Below are 18,666 nucleotides of genomic sequence, written 5' to 3'. Positions count from 1 at the left end.
GTTTTTGTCGTATTGAATTTTGAAGCAGAATATTTTAATTTATACTTTTGCGTTAATTACACACCGCATGTGATATTTTATTAAATATACTTTCCGTAAATTCTACACCCAAGAACTAATCCAAAGTCACAAGAGTTGCAACGAAAGGAATTTATACCAAATTCCGTGCGATTTCTATTTAAATTTCAATAATTAGTTATAAATTTATTGCTTCAGAGCAAATTTTGTAAATATGCAGCTTAAGTTACATATCATTTAATAAATTATTGTAATTTTTTTTAATATCATGATTAATTGTAGATTAAATTACTTTGCAAGAGAAATTGTATAAATTTGTTGTTAATACAAAGTTCACATCAAATTTAAACAAACATAAATCCTAAAAGTATGATCAAGTATATCCGATAAACTATGAAATTATTGCTATGTTCTAGAAAGTTCCGAGTTCATAATAGATTTAGACCGATAACCTAGATAGACTTGAACATTTGTCAATTCTCGAAAATTTTCTAGTCACGCGTACAACAATAGTCCCGAGGTTTGTGTAGATAGATTTACAAGAATGCGAGCGTCGCCGGGTGTTCGTCGAACTTACCCTGAAATTTTTCAGAGACGTAAATTTAAATACGGCCGCTGCTTTCCACTTCTGGCCGCGAGCCAACCGCCGCATTCGCTTCCATCAACTCTGACTTTTCGTTTTACTTTTGCATCGTGTTGAATAATTCAAACGAATTTCATATTTTTTTTTATTTATCGATTGTTTTGAATAATTTAAACAAAAATAATTTTAAAAACTCACGTGTTTTGAAAACAAACATTAAAGGTTTAAGGCAAATATGCATGATTTCGCATTTATATTCTTCTTCCAAGTTACAATACTTGTACATTTTTGTAGATAATTCAAAAGTAAACAAGATGTCTGAGAGCAAGCAATTGGAAGCCGGTCAGCAGCTCGTTAAGAAGACAATGGACGAGTTGATACAACAGAAACAAACTACAGAAAAAGTCACCATTCAGGCGAGACAAGAGTTCCGCGAACACTTTGAACAGAGTTACGAAGAGGAGTTCGAGGAGGAAACTTTCATCGATCAGTTCGGAAATGAGACCACCAAGAGAGTGGAGTCGAGCAGTGAGAGTTCAGAACACTCGAAGAGCGCCAATGTGCAGGTGAAGGCGACAGGTCTGAACGCGGAGCAAGTGAAGGCCCTCACAGACTGCGCCAACGAGGCGGGTCAACTCGCGCTCGACTCCAAGCCCGCCAATTGAGACATGTAATTAAAAACATTTATTTAAACCGAATACCCCCGCTATAATTAAATAATTCAAACCAAATTGCGAGAAACACAACTATATTTTACTATTAAGATTAAAACAATCATTAACGCTTGCTATTCGAGATGTACAAATCCTTTTATTCCTTAATTTCCCTTTCTCCTTCGCAACTAAAATATTTTATGTAAATACTCTTTATTAATTACAGCAATTTGTTTCAGGTGTCGTTTAAAGTGCGTGTGGTGGTCTCAAAGAGTGATAAAGACTGTGTCCAGTGTTCCTTTCTAAATGTTATCATAAATTTAAGTTTACTTTTATAAATGCAATAAATGTTTTAATCAAAAATGGTGTATTGAATTTGTGCAGTAAAGTCCAAGTTGTAATAGGTGACTCAGAAAAGAAACTAAAATGGAGGAGGAAGACGACGAGCGGAAAGTCCGTAGGCAAAAGCTGGCGGCTTTCAGCTCCCTTAACGCACGTATCGTGCATTCCTCATTAGAGGAGGGATTCCTACGCCAGCAAGCGTCCTCTGAATCCGCCGATGCTAATACATCCAGCATTTCAACAGCTCAGTTCAGTGATAGAAGTTTCGTATCTAAGACGAGTACATTCTCCCGAAGCGGTACCTCTAGTTCGAGTCAAGAGGAATGTGAGGTGGCACAGACGACCATAACGAGTGGCCAGTACCTGGCAGCCGCGAGAGTGGAGACGGCTCGTTCGATGGAGAGCCTTCGTCCGAGCAAAGACACATCTCCGGCGCGACCGGCGAGCTCCTGTACCACGGTACGGATTCATCGTAGCTCCTTCTTAACGGCAAGCGAGCGAGATGTGCGGGAGTCCCGTGGGCTGCCGGCACGGCGTGCGCTGTCAGGCGAGGACATGGGAAATTCGGCGGAAAAGCGACGTGGGCTGTTCGCGAGCACTGAGCGGCGGGCTCTACAACAGCTGAGCTTGCCTCCGCCTGAACGCCGCCTAACGATCCTTAGCCCACATAGCCCCTTAGCAACGACTGAACTGCAATGGCCTACACCACCTGGTATACGAGGTAGACGGAAGAAGGGCATGGTTCTGCCCAAACTTATATTACCACGCAGCGACTCTGACGGATCAGAAGTATTTTTTGAAAGGTGCATACTTTTTTCAGTATATAAAAATAGAAATAGTAGAACGAATCTATGTATTATACATTTTTTATGACATTACTTTACATCTGGTAGGAATAATATTGATAGAAATTATTATTACTTTGTTATTACAGCGAGTCCATAAATTGTCGACTGAAATTTTCAAGATAAACATGTTTCGGAGAAGATATATACACATATGTACGAATACGTCAGCAACAAAACGCTAACATCGTTTGTTTATTCTGTAGGAGTAGAATGTTTTATTTGTGCTGGAATTTGTTCGTTGTTTTCACAATATTGTAAAAGTTCCATTCTTTTTAATTAAAAGCGATCGTAAGTGAAAATTCCTTTTTTTTATAATTGTATTTTAGGGTGTTTTGAAATGTTAATAATATTCTCATTTACTTCTTTTCTTTATTTATTTGATAAAGACTTCTTTCTTAAAAGTTTAGGATTGAATTTGACTATTGCTATATTAAACAAGCGTTACCGTTCGTTCTTAGTTACACTACACCAAAGAGCAAAATTTTTACAACATAAAATACTCAAGAATTTTATTTTAGTATCTCTGGCCATAACTCTCATTTCCAAATATTAATTTATTCAACAAAACCTTATCAAATATCGTATCATTAAGACCGAAATTTTTCTCAGTATCATCACCGTCATTCTGAACCAATGGAACTGTTGTAGAAAATCATTATCCAAAGATCGTTCTCTTGCAGCTCATGGGTTTTCAATGTAGAAAATATACTCTTTGTCCTTTAGCAAAACAATGAAATCTGGAACAAAGGAATTAAACATTATGGATGAGAAACTAATTGTTAGGCTAGAACTTTCTTTAGATAGCGTAACAATAGAAAATGATATTCGTCTGTACGTATACAATATGAACACACGTGCAGAATGTTGGATGAAATCCAAATAAGTTCCGCTCTATCGGTCCCACACTGAGTAGAAGATCAAACATGTACTGTGAATCATTAATGTTCTATTTATATTTGAACGATGCGGACAGGTAAACACAAATGAAACTAGTTCAATACTTTGCAGCTTTATCTTATCTATTTTAGAGTAAACTAGCTGTCGCCCGCGACTCCGTCCGCGTGCATATATAAAAAAACTTAATCAGTGTAACCTATGTGTTCTTTCAGACTATGTTCTATACGTATGCCAAATTTAATCGAGATCCATTCAGCCGTCCTAGAGATATCTTCGAACACCCATCCATACACATCACATCCATCTAAACATTCACATTTATAATATTAGTAAGTAAAATAAAAAGCAGCTCTTCAAGGCATAAATTCAAAAAAAAATAATAAATAGTATCCTATGTCCGTCTCCTGGCTCTAAGCTACCTCCTCACCAATTTTCAGCCATATCGGTAAAGTCGTTCTTGAGTTATTAATAGTGTAACTAATACGACTTTCTTTTATACATATAGATTAGTTTTGGCAAAAGATATTTCTTTTGAGACAAGAGGTGAACAGGAACTGCGGATTTTAGTCACATTGTACTGTTAAAATTTCTGGCCCTTTTAAATCTCTGCAACTATCTGTACTTGTTCTAAAATTACCTATAGCTATAGTCTACAAGTTAATATATACTATGTGGCCAATTAAGTCTGTTTTTCATACTCTTGTGGTTACTATAAAACATAAAACCAAAATGAAAGACGTTGATACATTACGTAATAGCTATTTGATATAATACAATGCACAAAGCTTAATAGGTTGTAATAATTATCATAAAAGAAATATAATACATAACAGTAAACAAGACGAGACATTTTAAAGTCTTTGTTTTCTTTGTAGAAATACTAAAGAAGCTAAAGAAACTTTTTCAATCTTTTCCCTTTGTAATCTACTGACTATATAAAATATATTTACTTTAGAAATTCTTGTTATAATTCTTAGTAAGAATTGAAGTAATAACTAAAAAGGTAAATTGGTCATGTAACATAAGAATCCATTGAGATATTAGTAAAAAAAAACAGTTTTTAGTATCCAGTAATTAGTCGTTTTCAGGTGAACCGTTTTCGGGTACGTAATTAAGAAAAATGTCTTCTTATACCGATATTTACTTATTATATTAAATCAAAGATAGGACGCAATTAACATGTATTCATAAGAATCATTGGTAAAATGGCCAGACCAGAAACTGATTTTTTGCAGACAAACAGTCCCAGTGTTTTCTAGCTGCCGAAAATAAATCATTGAAAAACACAGTGAGACTTTATAGCACTAAACGTCACAATCAGGCGTCTGCCAACCACTGCTGGCTTCTGAAAATAATGGTACAAAATAACTGTATTACTAAAAAAAACAGACTCTGTTTAATTATTGATTTATTATAACTATACATAATAGAAACCTGTAATATAAAAACTTATCCCTATAAAATCATATGGTAATATTTAACTATGGGATCTATTACTTTATTAGCGACTCCGTCCTCCAATAAAAAAAATATAATTAGAAAGATAATTGTCCAGGCTATGCCCTACATCTATACAAAACTTTATCGTGATCCATGCAACCGTTCTGGAGATACACCTTCCAACAAACATACCTCCATCCAACCATGCATATGCAATTATATACTTGTAAGATTTTTATGTACTAGTCATGTACAGTGAGTATAGACTACAGACAACAATCAATTGATATCAAAATGATAAAGATCGCTCGCCAAATAACAGCCTAAATGTTTATGTTACATGCATCAGTGCATCGATATGATATAAATATAAACTTGAAGATATATTGAAAAACATTCGGACACTTTAAATAACTTTTTAACAGTTGACACATAATCTCTGACCACCGTTTAACTATTTTTCGATCGATATTGAAATAACGGACATCCTTAATAAATATTTCAGATATCACATGTAAACAATGTTGCCTTGTAAGCTTATAATTTACAACCATAGATAAAATGTATATTAGCCGCGTTATTCATAGCCACAGAATATATACGTCGCGAGCGGCGTTGATTGGTTGGATAAGCAAATGATGAAAAAGTGTGTCTATTTATAATAAGTTAGAATAGTTTCATCATTATCAACCTGCCCTTATCCCTATCGAGGGTCGGCACAGTATGTACTACTCCTCCATACATCTCTATCAGCCGTCATATCCGAGTCTACCCCCTTCTTACGCATATCCTCTTTCACACAGTCATTCCATACTTTTTTTGGTCTTCCCCAACCCTTGTAGCTATCCACATTCAATCTCATTACTTTTTTGCTTATATCATCATCATCCCTCCTCATAACATGTCCAAACCACGTTAATCTTTTACTCCTCAATTTCTCGATCACTGGCGCTAATTAAGATAGAATAGTTTGGTAACTGAAATCTATAAAATATCGAATTAATTTCGTATGTTGATTAATGTTGTACTTAGGCGACTGTCATAGTGTCGATCCGTCTGATCCGATAAGAAAACAGTAATCTATTGCGAATTGAGAAAAATATATTTCTTTTAGACCTGACATACATCAAAACTGATATTTACTAAAATTTTAACTTGCGGAAAATATAAGTAAAGGTAATTGTTTATTTTAAGGTAGTTTTCACATCTCATATATAAACATATTAATTAGGAATAGATATTTATTCAATGAGTAGGGATATTATAATAAAAACAGTGAGCTGTTTCACTTATAGATCGCTTATCATAACACGATGATCAATATTATACAACACTGATAAGGAAATAACATTATATCACTTTACAAGCGGCCACCGTGTCAATGTTACAAATTATCAATTCGTAGATAGCGGGTGTTTAAATACTACGAGTATTAGATCAAATGTTACGATTCTTACTTAATATTATAAATGAGAATATTTAGATGAATGGATTGATGTTTGTTAGAAGTCATCTCCAGAACGGCTGCATGGATCTCACTGAAATTCCGCACACAGGCTACTAATATATTTTTTTAATCGGACGGCAGCTCAAGTATTAATGATGTTTGAATCAAATAAAGTGTTGTATAAGAGAATCATCTATAGATGCCTTACCTACCAATTTTGATTTGAAATAATGTACGCCGTGTTTCAATCCTGCAAACACACAAATAGGGACATCGGCCCATAACATATTCGTTAAACTATTTTAAACATTAAACGAATACATATCATTGTTCTTCATAACAATACCGATATAATTCCGATGTGTTCTTATGTTTTTATTACATACTATTATAGTAATTTCTCACCCTTTTTCTGGCTTTCCTTATAACAAGCTGACCGCCATAAAACCAGTAATCATAATAAACAAGATAAAAGTTTACTGAATTTCACAAATGCCTTACGGATAAAGAGAAGTTCTGTAATACGGTCATTTCTATAAACGAGTCTACGGACAAAAAGAACACAGAGCGCTCGGAAAAGCTTAATCATAATAACTGCGGCATTTTTTGATGCTTGCTTTTAATGAACACATTAGGTATTTGTATAATGGTATTCTCCCTCAAGTATTTTTATTACATTTTCTTTCACGGTTATTAGTTGTTATCTATATTGATGAAATATAATATTTGAATAAATTAACGTCGGTGGTTCAGAAGTTCAGCGCCTAACTTTCAATCTGCAGGTCATGTGGTTCGATTCCCGCGATGTACCAATGTGTGTTTCCATATTCGAATTTCGTATGTAGATTTATCAGACATTCTTACGGTGAAGGAAATCATCACCATGCAATTTGAAATAATTAAGAGATATGTTTTTGTCGTTTCTTCGAAGGAAATTAACCGTGGTCTATCTTGACTGACTAAGCTTAACCACAATTATTGAGATACGATACTGACCAAAATTTTAGATAAATTTATTATTCTTAAAGTTGGATAGCTTCTTTCAAAAGTAGACTTGCGTTGCCGCTTTCTTTTATCGTCAAAATTTGTAACCATGATTACCCTGATTAGATGACCCAATGTTCTATAACGTATTATTGTAAGTATATTGTTCCGCAATTGTTGGTGCAGCCGAGGCTCGATCAATACCACGATGGCCGCTGTCCTTGTTATTTGGTAAAAGCGTACATTACATCGATCGCACAGCATGCTATTCAACAATTCAAATCTAAAATCCCAAATTTATTTTCGTACCAGCTGAGCTCAGTATGTGTCACAACACGACGTAAAGTAAAAATGAAAAATGCAATAATTCTTTTCTTCATTTTAGATTCAATTAGAGCATACTAAGTACGTACACACATAGAACATATGCAAATATAATCTGTTATCCTGTTTTAAAGCTTATCATGTACCTATTAATGGCTAACTTGTAAGCTTTGTTGGCAAGCAAAGGCCTTGAATATACGATATTTTAAAGAAGGGATTTGTCGTAATATTTTTTTTAAAACATTATATTTTTAAATGCATTCCTACAGGGTATTTTAGTTACCGTTAATTGACTTTAAGGATATTAAATGTAAAAGTAAAATGAATAGCAAAATCATTTTGCTTGATAAATTATCTCATGCATATGAATTTTCAGTAGATCTTGATACCTTAAATGTGAATTTATGATTTAACTTTTTGCATACTAAAAGGTAAGCCAATGAATGCTCTATGGGGTATAAATATTCATACATAAGCTACACGAATAGTTTTAAATATGTTTTACTCGGAAAAAGATTATTTTCTTCAGATATCCGCGTATTCCGAAAAATCATTGAATAAAAAAATGGATATGAAGTACAATAACTATTTTATACAATTCTGATTATAAAAGTGACTATGACAAAACTTAATTTCATAAAAAAATTATAATTTTAAAGAAATTTTCCACTTTAAATGTCCTTAAACATTTTAAAGTCACTTTAGACAGTGCATCAGAAATCATTATTGTGGTAACGTAACCAATATTGAAATATAGAAGTTTATGAATGGCTCGGTAAGTATGGAACAGCAATGTATGTACAGGTGGCCTGTAAACGATGATAACACATGTGGCTGATGTCGTAATCTCACAGTTATTTAACAATATTATTATAATAAATATGTAGGTTGCATTAAACGACGAAATAGATGAATGAATATTTTTATTTTTAAATTACTATTTATTATTAAAATAAACTAAAAAGGATGCACATACATATATTGAAGTTGGACGTGTCAAAACAAAAGAAAAATAAGACGTAGAAATTAATGTAGTTTTTTATTTAAGTGCACATACAGAAATATTTTACCGATACTATAAATGCGAATGTTTGGATGGAGGGATGGATGGATGTCTGTTTCATGGTATCTTCATAACAGCTGCATGGATCTCACTGTAATTTGGCATAGATGTAAGCATAGTCTGGAAGAACATATAGACTACTAATTAGTTTTTTTTAATTACGCGCGGACGCAATCGCGGGTGACTAGTGTATGCATAACATCTTAAGTATATTTTGTACAAATAACTTAAGAAAAACAACGGGAAACACTTAGGCCTACACATAATGTAACTTCTAAGTTATAATAGATTGGTTAGGTTGATAACTTCAAAGGCATTAACAATTACATAAGTTACGTCTTTGAACATAGGTACATGTATGTATATAAGCATTAATCATTCAGACCAGACACAGTAATCAAGTCTCGTATTCACGTCGACAAATTAACACGACGATTATATGTTGATTCATATACAGATTAAATTAAACTTATTTTCAGTATGATAAGATTAGAAAACCTAAGTAAATACTTATATGATAACCGTTATCATGAATAATAACAGTTTACTTCAAATAAATCACATTCATGTGTTTAATCTACGTTTCCTTTCTTAGAATTGAAAAAAAACTACAAATGTAAATATCAAAATGACCATATTGAGAACAGACATACAGATAAAAAGTTGATAGGTTAACATAAATAAAAACAAGACTACCATTTCAATACAATATTACAAATTTTAAAAGTAGTTAACATCTTTTTTCAAAATAAATAACTTGGCGTTTCTCTCACCATTTTTTTTTAGTTTCAGCATTCTCAAATCATTAAATCTAAATCAGAATCTCAACTATAGCATAAATTATGTTTCAAAAGACATTGATATTTCCTAACAATTTTTATAATCTGTATCACGATAATCTCTATAGGTCTTTTCCATTTTTTTCTTCTAGGTTTCAACAACCCTTAAGTACAAACTATCTTAAATCCATTTCAAGGACTTTATTCACTATTCACAATAAACTTTAATATTCAACAAAACTTTAGTATTCTGTGTCGTGTTTTCATTTAGTAAGCTAGTTTAAATAATCTTGATTTTTTTGTGTAAACATAGGACTTATACTATTAGTCAACAGATGTCTCATTGTGGGTTTCCAAGAGTAAAATCCCCGTATAAACATATTGTTATCTCTGTTTTGTTAAAGATAATGACATTGATGACGATATGTTTTATACAGAGATTTTGATGTCAAAAACCCACGGTAACTCCCGTGTTAAAAGTAGTTAAATAATCTCAAAAGGAGTTTCTATAGCAACTATTACAGACTTCCCACACAACGAAACTGTTTAAATAAATAAATGAATTTCAAAATATGGTATCTACATAGAATTTCATGCAAATCTATGTATTTATTTCCAATGATTTTACGGTTCAATATACAATAGATGCACGATTAATTAAATGTAATTAGAAAGATGTCATTAGCGGACATTATATTTCAAAATCATAGTAGAAATAAGAACGTATTTTATGTTTTATGCAGTGTCTTTTAATTAATATTAGTCCGGGTATTCGGTGTTGCATCACGTTTAAGTCGACGTGATGGGCTTTAAGCTCCTATCCGCTTTGATTGTGACACAAGACCCATATCCGTTAAAGGATTAGGCTCGGCTTTGGATGTCTCTTTACTACCTTAATGTTTTTGTTTTTCACGAATATATAAACACTATCTAGTATCTATTTTAACATATTTGACCTAGTTAAAGATATGCTTATGTTTTCTTTTTAATAGTTATCCCACTTTCGACACTCGTGATGTAAACCAACGGACGAAGTCTTCATTCTGCGTTTGAATTAATGGTGAACTAGATACAAAAATAAAAAAATATTTTATGAAATGAGAAACCAAAGGGTAATAAAATAAAAGTAGATATAACTAGAACAAATTTTTATATTGAAAATATATTGTGATAAACACGTTCTCACGTTTAACAAAATCAAACTGTGAAGAATGTGTAATCGCAAATATCATTTTGGTTTAAAAGGAGTAAACTGAAAAGTTAAAAGAAAAAAAAAGTCCCAAGAGAAAAAAATATCTTGTACCTTTATTTGAAGAAGTCCTAGAGTTACCTAGAGAAGAATAAGGAATCCTTCTAATTCTCGCAATCAGCTACAGCTGAAAACGCTTCTAGTTTTATACACCTTTAATTAAAAAGCATGGACGTGTCAGAAAATACCTCAACTTGTAATATCCTGTTGGTAGCTGATTTTGATGGATAGGACCATCCCTATCCATCAAAATCATCACGCGAAAATGTTTACGTAATTTACGTTCGGTTTTTTAAATTTATTTTTGGTTCTATAATCGTTTTTGTTAATTACTAAAAAAATATATTTTTAAATCTTTTGTAGTATTTGCAATTTCAGGAAAAAATTTCATATAATTCCACAATTCTAAGTGTACGAAAAATTATTTATTCAAAAATATTGCAATAATATTTATTTACTATCGCAGATACGTTATGAGTATGTGTTATCAGCTTAATATAAAGATAATCGCTCTCAATAATATTAAGAATATATTACAACACAGACATTTACCACACTAATTACCTAGTGATTTATAGAACGTTTCAAACAGTCTAAATAGAAATAACGGTAAACAAGAGGCAAGTCGTTCGTCCCTTGAATGTGGGCCTGTGAATATTTAAAGGCCGACTCGCTCCCCGTCAGAAAACACAGCCCCTGCGGCCAACATGACAACTTGAAGTTCGACTTTCGACGTGAAGCGTAAGCAAACTGCCTAGCAAAATTTGACTAAAGGATTCTCATTATTATATTAAAACAATGATACTCGTAACATAACCTTGGTCGTCTGGTCTTCTCTGTCGAGGAAATGTATATTTTTATCGCTTCATTTTAAGCGCGATTTCTAGTAAGGCCCTTAATATATACTATTATTATTTCAGTAGCAAAACAAACCAAATAAAAACTTGAACAAAACTTCACTAACCTAAAAGAATTTATCCTGCAGAAAAATAATCTTAGAAAAATATACGTATATCATTTATTCCTAGAAATATATACATTTTATAAATATGTTTCTTGTATTCGTGATTTGATAGAAACTTACGGTTAAACTTCATTTTTTTCATAACATAACAATAGATCGAAGTTTCCACATAAGGTGTTTTTTTCAAATCTGCATTACATTAACATATTTCCATTTTAAACTTAATCTGAAAACCGCTGAAGCTAAATTTATTCACAAAGTTGTCTTTAAGTTTGTTGTTTAAGTTTTAAAATCTAGCGCAGAAACTCCTAACCGCTTTTTTTATCTCTTTTCAGGTAAGTTCGAAAGCTGAGAAAGAAAATTAAGCAACGAAGAAATTCAACATGATCAGGGTAATTAAATTTGTTTCAGAAGACTTGCTACAAGTCGAAAGAGGATCTTTTAGTATTTAATTAATGGATCAATCCTTTAATTAAACATGTATAAGATATCTTCGATAGCCTACGACAAAATATTAATTCTACTTAATTTAAGCAGTAACAGTCGTGGCTTCCTTACCGCCACCACTAAAATTAAATACATTTAAAATAACCTAATTACGTTTTTCTTTTAAATATGCTGCAAAATTTTCTTCATCGTCCATCAGTTATAAACTTTGTTAAACGACTCAATCGCTATCAGATTGAATGGTGAGCGATCGATTTTCTTTTTAGGGTTCCGTAACTTATAGGAAAAAAACGGAATCCTTATAGGATCACTTTGTTGTCCGTCCGGCTGTCTGTCAAGATCCTTTTTAAAATATCAGCGAATTTATTTAGTAAGATTTAAGAGTAGTGCATATATCCTTTTAACGTACTGAATGTAGATGTTCTGGAAATGATCATTGAGACTGCTAATACTTCAGTGTTAAACTGATATACCACACGAAAATTTTACAAACATAAGACTCGACTGGACAAGACAACGAAAGAAAAATGTTAAGTACGTAAATTATACAAATCTCCACGGGACCACATTTTTAAGATGTATTTTCTTTAAAAAGTCAGAAGAGTTATGGCTAAAGAGCCACCGGTCTATCATTTTTCTTTTGAATGCATACATTTTTAATTCAGATTTATTATGCTCATATCCAAATAATTTTATTGACTAGATCTTTCTAGAATTTTCTATTATTTAAAAAAAATATATATTACCATTTCTTACTGTACTCCAGCTAAATAAAAGAAAAATGTTATTCCTATTTCTTCTAAAAATATGTCACCCTACATCTAATCTAAAGAACGATGTATAAACGTCGTATCATTCCCATCAGCAATGAAGTCTCACATCAAAGCGAGTCAGCGAAAGCTCGCAGAATTTGCGCTTAAAATGAATATGACTGAATAAACCCCGTATATCTAGTCGCTTCCTATTAACCTAGTCATTTTAAATTTGCAAAAATATGATTAATATTATACAAGGAAAAACAAGCTAAAAAATTAAAGTGACTTTTTATATATATCATAAGGTGGCAAACGAGCGAGCGGCCACCTGAAATCGCTGAAATAGCGAAGTGACCGTTGCCCATAGACATACGCAATTGCATATGCGTTGCCTACCTTTAATCGACGGAGGAGAGAATGCACAGAAAGAAAATATTTTCCCTTCCAATGCATCCTCTCATCCGGAAAGTCCACTTCCACTTCCCATCCTTTCCTTATAAGAAAAAGGGTGGGAAGTGAAAGAGGAGTAAATTAGGCCTCCGGGACACACACTCATCAGACGAAACGCGGAATTGCTTCCACTTCACGGCTGTCTTGTGTGTGGAACACTAATTAAATTGAGTTAATTTACACTTTTATAAGAATAAAATTGTTTTCATCCAGCTGTAACATGGGTGGCTTCAAGAGTAGAGTGAATAGGTATTAACTAGGTTAGTGCGTAACATCCTTCGATCACTGAACCACGTACTATTAAGTTAAGTAGTCAAGCATTGGTTTATTCAATATAAAAAAAATATTATGAACTCGGGTCTTGTTTTGAAGAATAGCTTCCCAAATACCGATTTAAACCTACGTGACCAATCACTTCCATCTTTCATCCAATCGCAGCTATCGTAATATCATTAGCATAGTCCCTATCAAATATACATAAACAAACTCCTGAAGTACTTGTCCAGTAATATTTCCCAGCATAATTAATTAACGTAATAAAATAATAATTATATTTTTGCAGTAAAGGAAAAATAAGCCAAACGGTATGTTAAATGAATCGTTGTTATTAAAATTGCACAGAGGACCTAACACTAATATTTGCGTTGCGACAAACGCCTTCGTAATGAATTTGTCAAAATTACAATAGTATAAGAATTATTGGTGTACTTTATGCCCGGTAGGGGCGCTGCACAAATTTTAATACAAATTTTGTCGATAACATTACGAAAACGTTCTCAAGAATATTCGTGCTAGACCCTCAGATAATGGTTTTTACATATACATTAAATTCTTACGATAAAGGATATTAAGTTTTAGTACTGGCTATGGAATATTATAAAGCGACATCTATTGCGCATCGGAAACATCATTGGAACCACGTTCAAACGTAAAGCTCAGTTTCGTGAACTTTATCTCGTTAGTTCCCTCTCTAGATGACAGATGGCGCCATTCACTACTTCGAGTTTTAGAAGAGATAAACTTTTCTGTTCATAGTACTTCTTTATATTTTAGATACAATTTGAAATTAAGAAGCCTAAAAAATATAAATATTAATTAAATATAGATAGATGTCGTATGCAATATTTTACCTAGAAGGAGAACCGGCAATATAGCAGTAAGTGTTATGACATACAATTTGGAGAGGTGTGGCTCATGCAGCGCCATCATTGTGCCCCGCCCTTAAACTTTGACGTCACGCGTGTGACGTCAAAACCTTGATTCCCCATCCCAGTGAGCGCACACCCTAACTGAAGCCTTCTAGCTGAAGTTGGACTCCCCGTACGTCTTTGAATTAATTTTAATTAGTAGATATTTCCTCATAAATTGACTATAAATTAAAACTAGGCAACTTTACTTAATTAAAAATGGTTTAGTATTCTTTATGACTATTGAAGATTCTATATGTATATACAAGTTAGAATAGTGTAAATTCTATTATATTAACTTCACATCTTCACGTCTTTCACATCTTTTCTCTCGCCTCATAAAACCATTATTGTTCTCATTTACAAATGTTGTTCCAATTTACAAATTCTTAATAAATATATATTTTAAAATAGAGACATTGACAAAAAATCAGGTTACATTTTATACCTTATGCTATGTTTCTACTTAAACTACCTTTAGTCAAATAATTTTCTATGAGTTTCAATAGAAAATAGTAATAATTACCACTTGTTTTAATAGTTTAGATAATAGAAAAATACTTTTATGAATAATCAAACATTCAATAGTTTTTTTAAATATTATTACCGGCGTTCAAAATATTTGACTTAAAAAATATTAAACCTTTGCCTTATTTGGGCTGAAAAAAAATAATAGGGTCATATAAAAACCAACTGAAAAATGACTTCTCTCGAGATGTCAGCCAATTTGGCTTCAGTAATAGTCTCATTTCGAGAGACGACTGTAAAATCCGTTTAGATTCAAACAAACGTAACCACACCGCAATCTATTTAAATTTCTTCATATGTAATTTATGAATATTAAACAGTAAAATTTTTGCGTCCTTTGCTTAAATTACTTTTTCAGTCAGTAACTATTGTATTTTTAGGAATGATAAGTAGTTACTTTTCTGTTTATTTAACTTTTTAATCTTTGCTAAATCAAGCATCTAGAATGTAAACTTTATCGAACCTCTAGTCGCATTTAAAATCGCATTTGAATGTTCAGAATTCGCAGAAATGTTTAATTTCAATATCATCTAATTTATACAATTGAATTGACAATCGGCTATTGACTATTAATGTTTAATTAAAAATTCATCTTTATAACATAAATGCAAACATATAAGTCTAATAAAGAGATCACGTAATCAATAAGAGTCGTAGAACTGGCTACGTGCGTAGAGCCACGTAGACCGGTAGATACTTGTAGCGATGCACGGAGCAGAATTACGTCATACACCATGTGTAATTACAACGAAGCTGAGATTGATTAATTATACTTTTATTAGAGTTATATGTTTGTTAAAGTAAAAAATGCAATCAAAAAATAATATAATTATTTTTAAAATGTTACAATTTGGGACCCCATGAACTATTTGCTAGTGAATAGCTTTCGCCCACTATGATGCTTTAAAGAGCTAAAGTACTCATTTCATAATAATTTAACATTATTACATCATTTTACCTTTTTAGTATTTATATTTACCTACGTTGATAAGGGTACAGTATGATTACACAAGTCATGCGTGTAGGCTGTTATAATTTTTTGGAAGGAATATGGAGGAAGTAGCCTATCTTTTTCTAATATTCTAATGTATGTAACACTATGTAGAGTTTTATTTTGATATTTAAATGTTATTATTATGTTGTAATTTTGTTAATATTTTTTTTGCTATTCAATGTTTTGATCTGTTCATTAAATAAACAGAGCAAAATAAATAGTAAAACTTAGTAGTCTCTCAAATTAAATTAATAGTAGCGACATTCAGTGTAACTGCAACTTCAAAAATCGATTAAATTTCAAAGCGAAGTTGAGGTCTCGAGATGGAGGGTTCTCGGGTTTTTGAGCGTGGCAGCTCGACGGCAAGGCGAGGCGGGGCGCGTGCGCGAGCTCTGACGTCACGGCGGTCCCGGGGCGCAGCGCCAGTGCCTCCCGCGACCGCGTACAGCCTCGCGCCGCTCCCGACACCACCACGAGCTTCCGATCTTAATTCACCCCCTATTCTAACGATACCAATAAAATAATAACAAACCATATACCGAACGCGGTGTGCGTCATCAAAACCTAACGCAGACCACGTGACCCCGCCGCCGTGACAGTTACATTGTGGCGCGCTTCTTATAAGTATTCATAGACATTAGCTATTCATTAGTTACATGTAGAGCTTACAATATATAAACATTTCGTTTCATTAAGTAGAGTATTTATATCATATGAGCTTTTAAATCTCATCAACAAGCCTTTTAAGTAATAATTCAGTTGCACTCTATAGTTTTATCTTTTATTCATTTATGCTATACTTTAACAAATAAAACGCGATTTATATCAATGCCATTTCTTATCTTTTCCTTAAAACATTTTACGTATTATCTCGACAATATATGTGTCATTTCTGTTATATTCCAAACGGAAATGCCAATCAGCTGACGTGAATTTTACCCAGCTTACCATTTACTCCTATGTCAACATGCCAAGGTTCATTGTCCTGTTAAAATGATAATAATATAAACATACCAATTTAGATAAAATATACTATCCATAAATACTATATAAGAAACATAGTATTAAATACAGATAATTTTTTTTTAAATATCTAAATTAAAAAATAATTTGTATGTATTAATATTACCATTGCAATAATATGTACCATTGCCAACAAAACTACTATAAACCTGAATAATTTCTCGCTTCATTCTCGGGGCTCTCATCATTCTATCCAATTTCGTTCCAAGCATTTCGGCCTTGATTGTAAATCGGGATATAAATCGGGCATAGTTTATAACCGTGCATTTGAAAATGGTAGCAAAATCACTCGAAGTACAACGACTGTTCGTACCTTCCTCTTTCAGTCGTATAGCTTTAGGGCGACGGCCACACGATCGGGGTTGCTATGAAGCGTCCTTGAGCTTGACGTTTTATAAATATTTTTCTTTCCCATCTTTCTTTTCCTTTTAGAGTACTTAAAGCTAAGAAGCTTATTTACTTTACTGGTTTTCAAAATTACTTATCTTATTTCTGTAATAGACATAACAATCAATCAAACCATCTTTGATTTGCAACTTCACGTAAAAGATAACCTAAAATTGATTACTTTTAAAAGTCTTTGAGAAAAATATATGGAATAAACCTTGAATTCCAATTATGAGCAAGTTAAACCCACAATATCTTAATCGGAGAAAACGATGATTTTAAAAACCTATTTTTAACAACAGAATACAAGTTTTTAATTGAAATTAACCTATACTTATAAAATAACACGTAAACTTTTGTATTTGTTATAAACGAAAATTTTAAAGCTTCTCGGGTTTTACGATTTGATAGCAACAGATGACGCTTAACGACAATGTCGTTTGATGAAATTATTGTATAGGGGGCGCTATTTTTCATTTCTATATTTTTTCCATTATTTTCGATTCAACAAATTACACAACCGTAATAAAATAAATAAATTGAACAAAAATTTTACTTATAAATAACTTGCATAGTTGTTACAAGTTGTAATATTTGCAATTATTTGATCACTTAACAACTAAAGTAACAGTAAACTAAAGTAATCATTAAATTAAACTCAAGACGTTAATGATGTAAACATCTAGAATTTTATCTTGAGTTGCATTCATTTTGCTATTCATACAGTTCAATGCCCATGTTGCGATAGCTATTATTGTAAGTCTGATCTAATTGTTACCAGCTTTCATCTTTACTATTAAACGCATTTGTATGTGACTATACACTATTTACATATAAACATCTTGTAATTTGTCAGAATGAAATGATGCATCTATTATGAAGCCCTCGATTTATACGCTTACACTCTGCGCATGTTAAGTACCACATAAGAGATCAAATCAACGATATATGTTGGAATATAAGATTGTAATTTGCTTATATGGAAGATTCACATGAAATATTCTCTCATATTTCAACTAGAGCTTCTTGCTACACTTAGTAAATAATGTTAAGAACTTAGCGGTGATGGCATATGAAATCATGTTAGGATTCCATAAGAAAATCTTATGAAGAATGGTTATTAAACCACATCCATACCTTTTACATTAAATAATCTTTTTAAAGAATTTACTAACAACATCACGCCCATAACCCAGAGGAGTACGTAGAAATCACGGTCCTCCATTTAACGCGGTCCTGACACATCTCTCTCGCTTTTTCTACATTCATACATTAACATATGTATACATGCATGACGGTTTCGG

The 18,666-nt window shown here is 32.4% G+C and overlaps 1 protein-coding gene across 5 annotated transcripts in view; it reads left to right on the top strand.

The window, feature by feature from the left end:
- The window catches only part of dnc (phosphodiesterase dunce), a 204,712-nt gene that overhangs the window by 119,297 nt on the left and 66,749 nt on the right, over positions 1-18,666 (top strand). For 2 of the 5 annotated variants that reach the window (XM_013322378.1, XM_013322377.1), the window contains exons 1-2: positions 896-1,271; positions 1,494-2,399. The exons of the other annotated variants lie outside the window; for them this stretch is intronic. In XM_013322378.1, coding sequence (XP_013177832.1) covers positions 1,681-2,399 — 719 coding nt within the window. In that variant the 5' untranslated portion in view covers positions 896-1,271; positions 1,494-1,680. Of the gene's footprint in view, positions 1-895; positions 1,272-1,493; positions 2,400-18,666 lie in introns of those variants that run through there. 5 annotated transcript variants of the gene reach the window in all.

Source organism: Papilio xuthus, unplaced genomic scaffold (genome assembly GCF_000836235.2).
Source record: "Papilio xuthus unplaced genomic scaffold, Pxut_1.1 DF825928.1, whole genome shotgun sequence".
NCBI classification, from domain to species: Eukaryota; Metazoa; Arthropoda; class Insecta; order Lepidoptera; family Papilionidae; genus Papilio; species Papilio xuthus.
The sequence above is the reverse complement of the archived record's forward strand: the minus strand, read 5'-3'. Positions and strand labels throughout refer to the sequence as shown.